The 14237-nt window shown below is 43.4% G+C and overlaps 1 protein-coding gene across 1 annotated transcript in view; it reads left to right on the forward strand.

Annotated features, from left to right (window-relative positions):
• Window positions 1-486: 486 nt before the first annotated feature.
• Window positions 487-14237, forward strand: part of ca10a (carbonic anhydrase Xa) — a 212081-nt gene continuing 198330 nt past the window's right edge. The window contains exons 1-2 of the mRNA XM_020638284.2: window positions 487-616; window positions 711-1180. Of these exons, the coding sequence (XP_020493940.1) occupies window positions 1120-1180 (61 nt within the window). The 5' untranslated portion in view covers window positions 487-616; window positions 711-1119. The remainder of the gene's footprint in view (window positions 617-710; window positions 1181-14237) is intronic.

Genomic DNA, 14237 nt, shown 5'->3' on the forward strand with positions numbered 1-14237 from the left:
GTTTCAGTTTAGCCCAGGGTGTGTGGGATGGAGCGAAGTAACGCTGCGTGAAGTTCAACACAAGCACACAGACACATGACCGGATAACAGGCGGCTATTACTACAAATTAAAAGAACAGCGTGTTCGCTCAGAAATCCGCGTGCTAATGATGGATTTGGATTTACAAAATGTGTTGATGTATCACTTGAATCTTTAAGAAGTGATTAAAATGATGAACTCGAATATTTGAAAATGAAAAAAAAAAAAAAAAAAAAAAAACACAAACACAATTTTTTGAACGATTTTTTCAACTGTTCAGTCATCCACTGTCATCAACAGGGAAATACTCTTCCCCCCCCCCCCCACACACACACACACACACACACACACACACACACACACACACACTAAAAAGACAACGAAAAAACAGTAATATTTGAACGTTGGAGAACTCTGCTGTAATGCATTAAAATCATATTGACTCATTTGTTTCGTTAAGCACTTGTAGCACAGTGAAGTCAACAAACTCGGGCTTTTATTTTGTTAGCTTATACAGGAAGTCGTAGTCTTGCTCCATTCAACTTGACACTAGTCCCTCGTAGTGACGGGCAGATCGGAGGCTCGCCACCTGGCGATGTGAGTTTTGGAGTTGCAAGGCGTCTCCAGGTGTTAATCTGATCCCACAGCTGTTCATTAATCTGCCCTTTCTTCCCTCTCTCCTCTCACGCAGAGACTTTACCGGAACCATCATGTGTGACTCCCCGCGGTGAGGACGGGACGCTCGCTCTGTGAGACTGCAGCGGATGGATGGACGTGTCCGTTCTAGGGCGCACCGGGATAATACAGTGAACTGACGGAGGATCAGTGCTCCGCTCGGCTCTGTGTTGTTTTTTTCTTCTTCTGGAGTTCATCCTTTTTTTCCTCCATCTCTGGATTGTTACATTTAGTGGTGGGAACGTGCAACATTTATTCCTCCGGCTTTGATCACCTGCTATGTGTGTGGAGTGGAAAATACCTGGTGGAAGGTGTACAGCGGGATCCAGCCTGGGAGGACAGCACATCTGCAACTGATACAGCCCCGTTTCTTGCTTATTTTCCTTTTTAATCTGTGCGTAATGTGCGTGGAATGAAGACAGAGGATGGATATATTTTGGGAAATATTGATCATTCTTCAAGCCAATCTTATTGTCTGCATATCAGGTGAGTTATGGGCGTCAGTGTTTTTTTTTTTTTTTCCCAGGTGCACAGGATAAATAAATCCAGGCATGATCTTTGACTTTTTTTGCATTATTTCAGTGTTAAGACTCAGCTGTGGGTGAGGGCTTTGGTTTGTGGAAGAAAATAATTCACAAGAAATGCGTCTCGGGGCGCGCTGTGGCAGGTGGAGAGAGAATTACACCCCAGTTTGTGCGCTTTGCATTAAACAATCCTGCTGTTTCAGTCTTGTTTTCCCGGGGATCTTTCAGTATGTGACGGTCTCCGTGTTGCCCTGCGGGACTGGATTCGCAGCCTTCTGACGCACTCATGCCATGGGTGGGCTTTTAAACGCGAGCCAAAAAACGAATATGATAGATTTTTTTTAATGTGTTTTCATGGCATCAGGGACACCTCATGTCACATCATCTATGTCAACATGATGTCTCTCGGCTCCCAAAACAATTCAGTCGGTTATTATCAAATAAACAAGTTGTGCGCACCGGTGAGCGCGCGGTTCTCGTGCGCTGGGCTGAGCGGATGAGGCGCAGTAGTGGGCTCGGCTCTGTGTGCGCCGAACAGGCAGATGCGTCCGAGCCGTCTGCGCTTTTCAACAGAGCAATGCATCCCCTCACTTTACCGTGTGTCACTGAATGCAACACTTAACAGTACTGTAACAGTAACAGTCCGATTTTACACCTTGCCTCTTCTTCCTGCTGCAAACTGTGCACGTGTCCAAGTGTCGTTAAAACCCAGTCTGTGGTTCAACCCTAAAAACAGGTCAGCAGTAGCTGAATTTGAGAATCAAGATGGTATTGGACTGTTTGTCAGTAATGTAGAGTTCAATGACTGAACAAAGAAGGATTTGCATACGTGTTTGCCTGAGACGTAAATCAGGGAATTCACTGCATTCATATTGATACATGGTGCGTCATCCGCTGGATTTACGCACTAGATGCAACTTTATTGTGTTTGCTTTACGCACGTCACTCTGTCCTCTTTCCTCTGCACCTCCTCGGCCCTCAGGTTTTTAGTGAGGAGTGTGTGACAAGACCCCGACGTCACCCCGAACCACACCTTCCAGTTTTGATTGGTTCAACCTGAAGCAAATGTTTTATTGGAGGTCAGCACACCAGGAAGGAGATGATCGTGTCCTTTTGGCGAGTTTTATTCAGTATATGTGTATGACGTTGTGTTGAATAAACGCTGGTCTGACTGAGGTTTGGTAACTCGTCAACACTTTTCATCTCGGCAGCTGTTTCCTGTTCACACGTTTCAAAAGCAAACTTTATCAGAATGAAGCCAGATAACAAAAGAGCAGTGCGACGGACTAAATAACAAGTGGAAGATCATTTCATCTCTAAATTAATATCCCTTCACATCTCACTCTCTGTACATGCTCACTCAAAGGTCAGTGTATTTATCATCTGAATTACACCTCTCAGCCTGCTGAATAATCTCTGTGAGGTCTCCTAGTGTTCTGCTGGGAACAATCTGAAGCCTGAGACAATATCATCTTGGTTTTGGTTAGAGATTTGACATTTTCTAAAAGTCTACATTCATAGCTGGAGTGGACTCGTTATAAACATAAAGTGTGCAGTATGGAAATGTAATCCCCGATTTCTGATTTGTAATCTGAACAGATTTGACTGTTTAACACATCGCTTGAATATTTTGCTCGTTTTAAATTCAGCACAAACACCGTTCACACCAAACCTCCGTGAGTATTGTGTTTATCTCTGTATGGTGCCAGCTCTTGTTGCTGACTGCTTTGTTAAAACAAGTCATTTTTAGTCATTTTTTTTAATCCTTCAACCAGAGGACAGATTTGAACAAGCCAGAGAGCTACAGTTGGTGGCAGCTCGGCTTGCAGCCCCTGAAACGCCAAGGATAAACTATTTTCTAGTTAAAACTGCATGATTCTGTGTTTTTAACCCATTTTAATGACTTGGGCTTTTTGTTTTGGTGATTATTCTGGGCCCATGTCTGCAGAAAAGCGTACATGTTTTTAAAGCCCTTGCAAGGAATTTTTATCAGGTTATGAAGCAGACTGAAATTACAACTAATGTCACTACAGAGATTACGAAAGCAAACAGAACCGTCAGCTTTAGATTTATAGATTCTGTGATGTAATCTTTAATGCCTGAATGTGCTGCCACAGGGTATAGGAGTCAGACTAAGCATTTGCTGGAAAAATCTTAATTAGCATTTTCCATACCAAAATTCACTATGAGGGATCTGTTTGACTGTTAAAGCGACATTATGGACGAATTCAGCTTGATGCAAAAAACACTCATTAGCCGTTTTCATATGCACTCCGGAGATTCTCCCGACCTAGCTGTTCACATATGCTCCTCACAGCAGGGAACTATGTGCTGTTTACATCTGCGCAATCAAACATTATCAACAAGGCAAGATTAGCAAAGTCATGGAGATACATCAGCTTGTCCACAGGGGGCGCCACAGAAAACATTCCTCACCGGAGCTTTAATGTAAACATACTTTTTGTGACTGTTTTTACCTGTTTAATCACCACTTGTCAATTTGGAGATGTTTGCAGATCAGTGATCTCCTCAGAAGGTCATTCTGAGTCTTGCTTTGTAAGGTTTTGTAATTAGATGCACCGATCCACTTTTTTCCGATTCAGATACATATGTACCGATACCCATACAGCATCGGTAACACGTGCTATTGTTGTTGTTTTTATGTCTGAGGCTACACAAAGCTGTAATAAACCCGGTAATTGCATTATGCTGGCTTCACATACAAACAGGAAGCAGTAACACATTTCAGGTTTTCAAATTAAAAGTTTGAATCTGAAGTGTAAGAATTGAACTATTGATCAGACAGGTGGAGTTGTTCCATCTTGTCTGAACGTCGTCATGGAGACGGTTTGTAAACAATTCTTACAGTTCAGTCTGAATGTTTTCAAAGCGAGACTGTACGAGCTGAGAAGGTTTAAAGCGTCCAACCATCTTTCTTGATCGGTGACGTGGATCGGTGCCGATCGGTGGCTTGATTGAGTTTTTGCTCAAACACGATCTATGTGGTGAAGTCTCCGCCATGCTTCTACTTGTCTGTGTGTCTTCTGCCCTTCTTGTTTGAGTCACATTGATGGTGACATTTTCTTTTGATGATGCTTGGAGGATAAATGTTTCATTATCACCATTCCTTATTGTTTTAATAATCTATTAAACAGGATCTCATTGATCGTTTGACAGTTCTGATGTAGCTTAAACTCCGGTTAGAGTTCAGAAATGTACAGGAGTGATGATGCAGCTGAATCACACTTGAAGGCAGGCTATTATCTTGCATGGTTGAGCCTGGATTGTGGACATGAAAGTCTCCTTAGTGCCAGCCAAGTCTCTAATCTGTGATGTAATCAAGAGGCAAAGCCTGGCGTCGCTCCAACGACAGCGAGCAGGAGCCTGACTCTGTGGGCACAGTGACAGACCCCTTGGGGGATTTTCTGCAGAGAAGGAGCTGCAGCCGTTTTTCTAAAGCAAAGTCTGACACTGTGGCCCCGGACGGTCAGACAAAATCGAAACGCTCGCACCCAAACACTGCCATAGTCTCTATTATTCTTTAAGGGGGGGAAAAGAAATATAATGTGTCCACAGATTCACTGAGTTGGACTGTGTGTTTCATCTTGAGTCCAGTTTTAAAGTCTACATTTTCTGACATTTTGGCAAATTTGAACCATTAAAAGTAGAGCCGCCCCATGAAGGTCCAGAAGACCCTGTCCAATCTTATTTGGTCAGTTAAACCAGGGGTTCTCAAACTCTTTTAGACCATGGACCCCTTTCAGGTGAGACATTTTTCCAAGGACCCCCTCATTATCATAACTTCGATAAGCATATATTAATACTAGAATAATGTACTATGTAGTACTTTGCCACGATAGAATTAGGCTACATTTATACTTTCCAAGCAATTCATTTTAAAACTTTGAGAAAATGTAGGCTCCGTGGTGTTTTTTGTTTCAAGTTTTTTTGTTTTGTTTATCGTTGCGCACTATGAAGTGACAGACATGTCACGATCATATCAGAATTGATCTAATGGCACAAAACTAAAGTGGGCGGGAGTATTGGACAAAATAGCTGATTTTATTGGTGCAAGAGGTCCCAGTTTGTAGATATGCTTTTTCAATGATACAGCACATTTTTGTGACAATTGTTTGTCATTTATTCCACGGACCTCCAAGCTATGGTTCGCGGACCCCACTTTGAGAATCACTGAGTTAAACCTCTGCACTCGGTGTACACAGAACAAAATGTAAGAGCAGCAGCATCCCCATCCCTTAGTTCAGCGTTAAGCAGCATTCAACACGCGGCTGATTTCCGCTTCAGAGCTCTCGGCCTCTGTATCCTGTCAAAGCTGGTAAACATCCTTCATAAAGCTGACGTCAGTGTTTCGATGAGGCTCACTGATGGGGCTTCTTGGATTGTGAGCTCCGCTGCTGCTAACTGTAGCACTAACAAGAATCCTTCATGTAGTAAATGTAGTTAAAGATGTCAGTGATGTAAACTGAAGCAGTGACGGGGCTTTCTTTCTGTGCAGCGTCTGCAGCCCTGCTTGCATGCACACTGTCCCGCAGCGTGAATGTTTGTGTCTGTCACTGGTTGTCACGGCGTTGTTGTTAATAAACCAGTAAATTTTAAAAATAAAAGTCACAAACAAAATCGTCTTTCGGGCTAGATACTTTAAGCGAGGTGAGAGCTCAAAGATGACGTTTCACACGGATCTTTATTTTAAAAACTGCAGCGTCTAAATCATCATGGATCTCCTTTCTCATTTGGCTGTAAGTCGAAGTCTTCCCAAAGGGGGTGAAGTTACATTTGTTTTAGGTTCCAGTGCAGTTGCCATTGTTTCCATCTGAACATGAGGTGGGGGGAGGAGACTTCACGTGCTGTTGCCTCCGTTCGCCTAAGTTCTCCATGGTTGCTTTGTTTATTAATTTTCGCAGCTCCATCGACAGCCATGAAAGAGTGAACCCCTACATGTGTTCCTTTGTTGCGAAGAACACGCACTGAACGTGTTTGTTGATGTAAGTGTCCGACAACATTACAGAAAGTAATCGAGACATTTTTCCCTGTGAAGGTCTTTTGTTACATCGATTTCTTCCAAGCCAACACGCCAGACTCCATTGAGAAATCAGTCTTTTTCATTTGCAGAACCTGGGAGTTTCTGGTCGACCCCTGTCCATCTTGTTTGTGTTTCTGTGGACATTTGCTTTTTGAAATTTTTGGGGGCGATATGTTGCTGCAGGTTGTTTAAAAAAGAAAAAAAGTTGAAGTTAATGTTTGCAGCACCAGACCCTGAATTCCACTCAAGCGTATTAGTTTGAAGGTAGAAAAAGTGTAGTGTCATGAGACCAGAGGGTCAGGGGTCAGGAGGAATGGGGCTTGAGGTCTCATTTCCTGCAACATTTGGATTGTTTGCCCTCCCTGTAAATTAAAAACCTCCTCTGCGGTGGCCCTGCAGGACTGATGATAATGTAGGGTCAATCTCATTTAGGGTGTAAGTCAATATCTTTTATTTCCCCCGGGCTGAGCACCAGAAAAACAAAGACTGTGGTTCCTTGTTTCCTGTAGTTGTTTGTGATAAGTTTAAGTAGATGTTGGATCTTTTGCTTATGAGAAAGGGTTTATGAAGTCCTTTTTGATAAGTCCTTGTTCTGCCCATCCTACAAGCGTGAGATAGAGGGGAGTAATCATCTCTCCTTTTGGTGTCATTTCATTAAAGATTGCTTATTATAAGCCGTGCTTTCACGGTTATCTGACAATGTTCCTTTGATGTTCCTTATAGAGCGTTTGAAGTTGAACCTCCCCCTCAGCCTCTACATTAATCCGTAATGTGTGTTTCATCTGGAACATGTGATCGTTGGACGGAGCTCTAATGTATATTTCATTCCACTGATAATTACCACCAAAACAAGAGCAGCAAATAAATTATGAGCTGCAGGACTTACGGTCCGACTCTGCGTTTTCTTGCCGACGACACTGAAATATAATCTAATAATAGCCACGATGGAGAAAGCCTCATGAGTAATGCATGCTGATGGTTTTCCACATATCTGTGTACATGGTAGCCCACTGGGACAGTATGTACATTCGTATGAAAAATATACAACAGGGACATGGATTAAAAGCAGGGCCGGACTAACCCACTATACAGACGAGGGGCATGAGCAAACTGTTGGGCCCCCATTGGCCCCCTGAGTTTCCTGTACTCCTAAATAAATCAGGTGTATCACAATGGTGGGTTCAGATCAGAAATAACAACCAGGGATTATTTTTAGTCACCATTATTTAGTGGGGAACATTGACTTTCAAGCAGAATCTAACATCATGTTGATGAAGTGATGGAAATACGATCGCAAGTCTGTATTTTGTGTTTTATTTTGAAATTGACCGGATGCTTTGTGCGTAACCTTTTCTGACTTCCTGTCTGGGTTGTTTCATTCTGTCCAGCTTGACGCGTGCTCTGTCGGAAATAGACTCGGAGCGTATTTGAAACGGAGCAGAATGTAGTGGTGCTGGTGGCACGCTGAGATGGACTGTGGCGCTCGCTGTGGAAATAGGAACATTGACTAGAGTGGCAGCGAACGGCGGCATATTGAGCAGCGCTAACAGGCCACAGCGTGCGCGAAGTACGTGGAATTGGCAGTTAGAAGCAGGGGCTTAAATGATAGTTTAGTGTGTCTTGCATTGATTTAGTCTGAGTTTCAGCTTCTTAACATTTACTGCCTCACTGTATTTAGTTTTTGTTAATGAAGACAGATCTTTATTACCCATAAGTACCAGCTCAAATCTCGACCAATCATCGTTTCTTCAGGCAGGATTGTTACTCCAATGACCGAATCAAAGACGAGAAACTCAGACTAAGCAGACTCACAGAAGAGTCTGGCTGTTTCAGATATTCTAGAGAAAAAAAAAAGAGAATATTGATTTCTTGTGGGCTCCAGTCGTGGCGAGATCTATAAAGAATTGTTGTGTGTGCTTTTACACAGTTTATTTCTTTTATGGCAAGAGGCCAGGGCAGGAAAACACTGTCGTAGAGCTGTGTCTGAGCACACATTCACTTCTCCTCTATTACACTTTCTTTATTTGTCCTGCAGCGTTGGTTTGCCTCCTCAGGCCGGATGTGCTCCAAAAAGCCGGTTCTAAACAGAATTTGACATAATGTGCCAGGTAAACAGTTTTGTCTGCTGCTCTCCCATCTGTCAGACACAGAAAAGCCTTTTTTTTTATTTTACTCCTCAGCTCTGCCTTCACATGTCCTCACTAGAAACCCTCATCTCCTCACACTGTGACAGATTGGTGTAAAAAGGACTGCTTCCTTTTCTTTCTGCCTTTTTCATTGAAGGTTCGTCCTAGAAGAAGTAAAACCTGCAGAAAAGAGGCGAGATGATTTATGTTTCTTTTTTTTTTTTACATGAAACAGCTTGTTTTGAAAATTGAAATGGTTGGATAGCAGATGAGTCTGCAAGCCAAACAACAATTCAGAGACACAACTAGACACTAAATACATTGAGGCAGGCCTGATTATGTTTGTCAGGAGGTGCAGAAAACTCCTGAAAAACTCCTGCAGGAGGTTCTGCATGTCTGCACGTAAAGAGACTGATTTGCAGAACGTCCGAGTGAGCTGATGCGAGAACGCAGCAGAATATAATCAGGAGAATTCACCTCGAGCCAATAGGAGAGGCTGGTGACGTTTATATCCTGTGAACAGTGCACCGTGCACAGACTGTAATACACGCGGCCGCTACCATCTCCGTGCTCTAATGAACCTGCTGCATTATGTTTCCTGTTCTCCAGGATGTTCTTCTCCACTCTTTAGTTCAGATTGTGATTCTGTTCAACTACACGTAGCATTGATAGAAAGACAAATATTCTCATTATAGCGTCGTATAGAAGACTCTGTTACTTCGTCTGCGTTGTCCTTTATACCTCATGTTTCTCCTCAGGAGACCACGCCTCCTATTGGATAGTCTCCTGCTGTGAGGTGCATGTGTGAACAACCAAATCAGGATAATTTCAGGGGCTGTCCTCCTGAAATTATGTAGATATTTTTAGAAGTTCATTTGTGAAAACAGCTGTAGTGTACTTTACCCGTTCTGCTCCAATATGAAGCCTACTAGTGCCTTTCTTACTGTATTGGTCCTCCTCTCGTTGGATCATAAAAGTGACTTCTGACCATCTCTGCACAAAACACACCTCACGTTTCTGGCTGTAAATGGAAGTGGTGGTGTGGAGGTACATGGTGTCCTGTTCAAAGATGTTCTGTGACCCTTGTTTTACTTTTGTTCCCAGTGGTCATGTCGGGCTGTTTCCAGTGTTGTTAACTGTGTAGTCGGGGGTCCTTCTCATTGTTCCACTGCACTCAAATGTGATGTCATACTCCTGTCTAGCCGTCGTGCTTCACCAGTTAAAATATTTGGATGTTGACAGAGTTCAGAATGGCTCCTTCTTTGTCGTCTGAAACTGAATCTGAATCTGTCTGTCCTCCCGGCACGCTTGGACTTCCTGTTTACTTATTGTTGCTCAAACCTGAACCAGCCTTCCCTTCTCACCTGCATGTTACCTGTTACCAGTCTGACTGCCTACCTACCGGTTAGCTTTCCTCTGTACAGTAAATGATAGAATTGAACCAGTCTGCAGGCGTCCACCTGCATTTGGTTGCTTCCCCTGCTGCCATTGCTCAGAATGTGGTTATACCAAGAGGCAACCTCTATTCTTAAAAAATTAAGTCAAATCTGAAGTGTAAAATCGTGCAGTTCATCGAGCGTCCACTAGAGGCTGGCTCCAGGAGCCCCAGAAGTCAAATACACACCACAGCCAAAAAAACTGTTTTTACAGCATAAATAAACATGTTTACAGCCTGATACAAAAAAAACCCAAATAGGTCTGATTAGTTATTGTCATGCCCAAACTGATTTATTTATTTAAAACTGCTCTGTTTTTATGAACGATACGTGTTATCCATAGTTAGGCGCGTAGCTGACCTGATTGACAGTTGGGCGCGATGTAACAGTTCATCTGGAGGCTTAAAACCCGCCTCAGCTCCAGCTCTCAGCCTGTCGTTAGGTTGACTGAAAGTTAGGCTGAGACAGGATTTCCAACATGGTGGCTGCTGCCGATGAGCCTCCAGAGCCCCCTGCAGGAACAGATGAGTGACGTCACTCAGGCTTCAAATATTAATATTTAGTCGATGGGTTGTAGTACCATAGAAAATCATATGCTCATTGATAAACTTATTTTTAAGATATTACTTTTGTCACATGAATCAAAAAACATGATTTTAGTCCCAAAAGAAAGAAGTTGAAAATGCAGCTTGAGAGCAAAGCGTCCTTACCGCTTACATTAAATCACGACTTTGTGCCTAATTCTGATTTATGATGCAGGTTAAAAAACACAATGCAGCTTTTTTTTGAGTTGTTTCTTTGCAAAGCATAAACAGGAATTTATCTTCAGTTCATATAAATTAAAACATCCCGCTGACATCTGCAGCAGTCTGCCTGTTTCAACCTCACCTGCGTCCTTTCTGCTGCTGCCATGACAGAAGGTGATGGTGCTCTATCTGTAATAATCAGTGCGCTACTAAATAGACTTCAACAGATTACACGAGTCTTTCTTTAAATGAAACCAATGAAGAGTTTTCACTCCCGTCTGGACCTAAATGTTTCAAAGTTCTGAAAGCAGCTGAAATGACTTAATTTTTTCTCCAAGAGAAAAAAGCTACATTCATTCATTCTGCTTAAAGAATGCCTTCATGCCTAATTCTGATTTATGAAGCATGCTCTGATACACAATGCAGCTTTTTTTCTGTTGTTTTTCTGCAGAGCAAAAACAGGCGTGTTTCCTTTGTTCATTGAACTCGAGATGTCGGCTCGCCATGCAGAAGCCGACTCCTGTACGTCAGCTGCATTCCTCCTGCACAGCTGTTTTTTATTTCTCTTTCATGCTCGTCTCTTGTGCTGTTTTGACAACCTGTAAGGAGCTCGAGTGCTTTTACTTGTTAAACTTATTCTCCTCTTTCTTCCTCTCTACTTTATCCTTTCTGTGTGTTTCCTTTTCTGCCCCGTGGAGCCGACGCTGAAATGGAATTTACGCTTGCAGAACATGTTTGATTGGAGTGCTGAAAGTTTATAAAATTCAATACTGAATCTAGCTGTAGAAGAAGAAGGGAAATTGCAAAGGCGGTAATAGAGTCCCCACCTCATGCATTACTTTAAAACATTTTCAAAACAAGCCGCGCGAGCCGAGAGTTGGCTCCGAGGCAAAGTAATATCAACACCTGATTGCTGTCAGGGACGGAGGCACATTAGCGGCCCCGCTTCTCCTGCTGGACCTCATTTTAGGAGTGACTGTGACCAGCGCAGATAATCAGAGGCTACCTTCAGAGCAAAACGTGGCCTGAGGGGAGCTTAGGAATTTAAATGGGATGATGAAATCACAGGGTTGGGGCCTTTGGTGTATTCGTGACACTAACACGTGTCTCCAGCAGCCGGCCATATGCCAGCAGGCAAACAGCGGTGTAACTAAGGACGCCTGCAATCAGTCCCCGCTCCGCTCTGAGCCGACACAGCTCATGGAGCAAACCCCAGCGGCACATGGTGCCTGCAGTGTGATGGCGCTTGAATCTCTGCCCACACACTAATGCATGGCCGTCTGGTCAGTGTGTGTGTGTGTGTGTGTGTGTGTGTGTGCGTGTGTGTGCGCGCGCGCTTGAGCGGGTCGTGACCTTTTGCTACACTTGTGAGCCAAGCGGTTTGAGTTGTGGAAGTCATTTTGATTGGTCTGCAAGACTACTACAGCTGAGCAGGATTCATTCAGATTTTATTTGAATGAAGACGTATCGGGTGTGAAATGTTCTCATGAAATAAGAAGTTTTGAAAATCTGTTCTTCAATCAGTCAAGGTTTCCTTTTCAACATTTGTTAGTATCCAATATTTAAAAATAACTCCAAACTATGTGATTCATTTGAGATCAGTCTTTAGCTTCTCTTGAGTTTTGGTGCAGTTCCACTTTCCTCCAATCTCCACATACTCTGTGCGCACCGCCACAGTTTTTCTCCGTTGGAGGGCGTGCCCCCCCCCCGCTCCACTGGATCTGTTTCTTGGAACGTGAGCGCAGCCATGAGCAGCTGTACTCACATCATAGGAGAACTACAAGATCGTGCAGGAATAAAGAGAAAAACATGGTAACAGCATTTTTGCTTTGTCTTTCTGAGGCGCCTAGGGAGTGGAAATTGGGGGTTAGTTTTTACCACCTGTGCAGTACCTACACTCTGATGAACTGGTGTAGTAGTGCTGGGTAATTAATGACGTTTGAGAAGGTGTTTTAGACCAGGAGTCGTAGTTAGGCGTAAAGAAGTTAGTCCGCTGCGTGTGTCAACAGTTTCAGTCGAGAACACTTGATTCATCTCGACTTTCCTGACTCCATCTCTGTCCTGAAATAAAATAATATCAGCTTTAACCAGCTTTGTAAGGAGACAAACTGCTGCACATGTAGGTCTGGTTTTCACAGTGAATGATGCCGCATAGCTGAAGTCCTGACGGAGAAATGGCCACTTGTTCAAATGCTTCACTTAAAGGAGCAACATGTGACACTTCCGGGACTCATTCCTTCATCAGTTTTAATCAGTGATTTAACGATGTGCAGGAGATCTCCCCTTTACTCCCCAAACATCTAAAAACAATACAAAGATAATGTGAAGCATTTCCAGGAAAAAAAAACAAAAAAAAAAAAACAGTCTTCCTCCAAAAACGTCAGGCTGTGTGATGAGGGAGCTGCTAGCTGAGCTGCATGTACAACCATGTAATGACCAAATGTCACATTTTTAGTCTATTTCCTCATCTCTGTAGGATCAGAGGAGTTCACTTTTTGGGGGCAACACAATCCACTTTTTGCACCTGCAGCTCAAACAATGCTTTGCAGTTGGACTGGGTATATTTTCCCTCTTGTTCCTCAAATACTGGCTAAAAACTTCAGACTATCTAGCTGTTGTTGTTTCTGTCATTTGTTTAGTTAAGTTGTCGAAAGCTTTTTAATATCGATGTAGATTTAGTTGCAGTTCCCCATTGAGATCAGCCCTTTGAAATTAAATTGGGATTGGGAATTAAGGGTTAATTTCAGATAATTGAAATCTATAACATGTCCACACAGAGTCTAGCCATGCGTGTGATTATTATTTGTGTTTGTGTGTGTGTGTGTAAGCGAGAGAGAGAGAAAGTGACCACCTTGCCCGTCCCCAAGCAGCCGCAGCTCATCACATCTGCTGCTCAGGAATCTGAAGTCTATCAGCCAGCTGGAGTGAGACGACCTCCACGCCAGCTGTAATTTACCACAGGGAGATGGGATGGGGAGTGAGAGTGTGTGTGTTTATGTGTGTCTGTGTGTGTGGATTTGTGAAGGATTGACGCAGCCAGAATGAGCAAAATGAGTAAGAGTGTGACAGGGACTGGCAGGGAGAACAGGCCGCTGTGCTGCTGCCGCTGATATGGAAGCATTTTTACTGCAGGTGGACGGTGAGAACCAATCAGGAGGCAGCGTTGCCCGCTTCATACGACAGCTTCATCCAAGTGCCCCAATTCACCATTCACCCACCGCACACAGGCCTCGTCAGGGAAGCCAAATCTGCAGCTGCTAATCTGATAATCCTGTGCAGATGTGTGGCCTGCAGCAGAAATAGAAACACAGAGTGCGTGTGTGCGTGTTTGTGCGTGTGTGTGAGAAGGGTGCACAGTAAGTGAGGGTGTTCTACAGTAAGTGGGCGGGTGATGCAGAGATGCAAGGAGCTGGTGTTTATCCCGCTCGTCTCTCTCTCTCTCTCTCTCTCTCTCTCTGTGACTGTAGCTGTTGGTTTTGCCTTGTCACCACTTCGTCTGGAAGAACCCGCCTGGTGTTTACATAATCTGCAGAAGGTTTAACACAGCAGGAGTACTCTGTTTGGTAAACCAGATGATTTTATTACATTTTTAGCATTAGGACAGGCCTACATAGAAGTGATAGTTTACAATCTCCTGTGATTGGAATATAATTCTCTAAATCCCACTCAT

This window comes from Labrus bergylta, chromosome 21, assembly GCF_963930695.1.
Source record: "Labrus bergylta chromosome 21, fLabBer1.1, whole genome shotgun sequence".
NCBI lineage: Eukaryota > Metazoa > Chordata > Actinopteri > Labriformes > Labridae > Labrus > Labrus bergylta.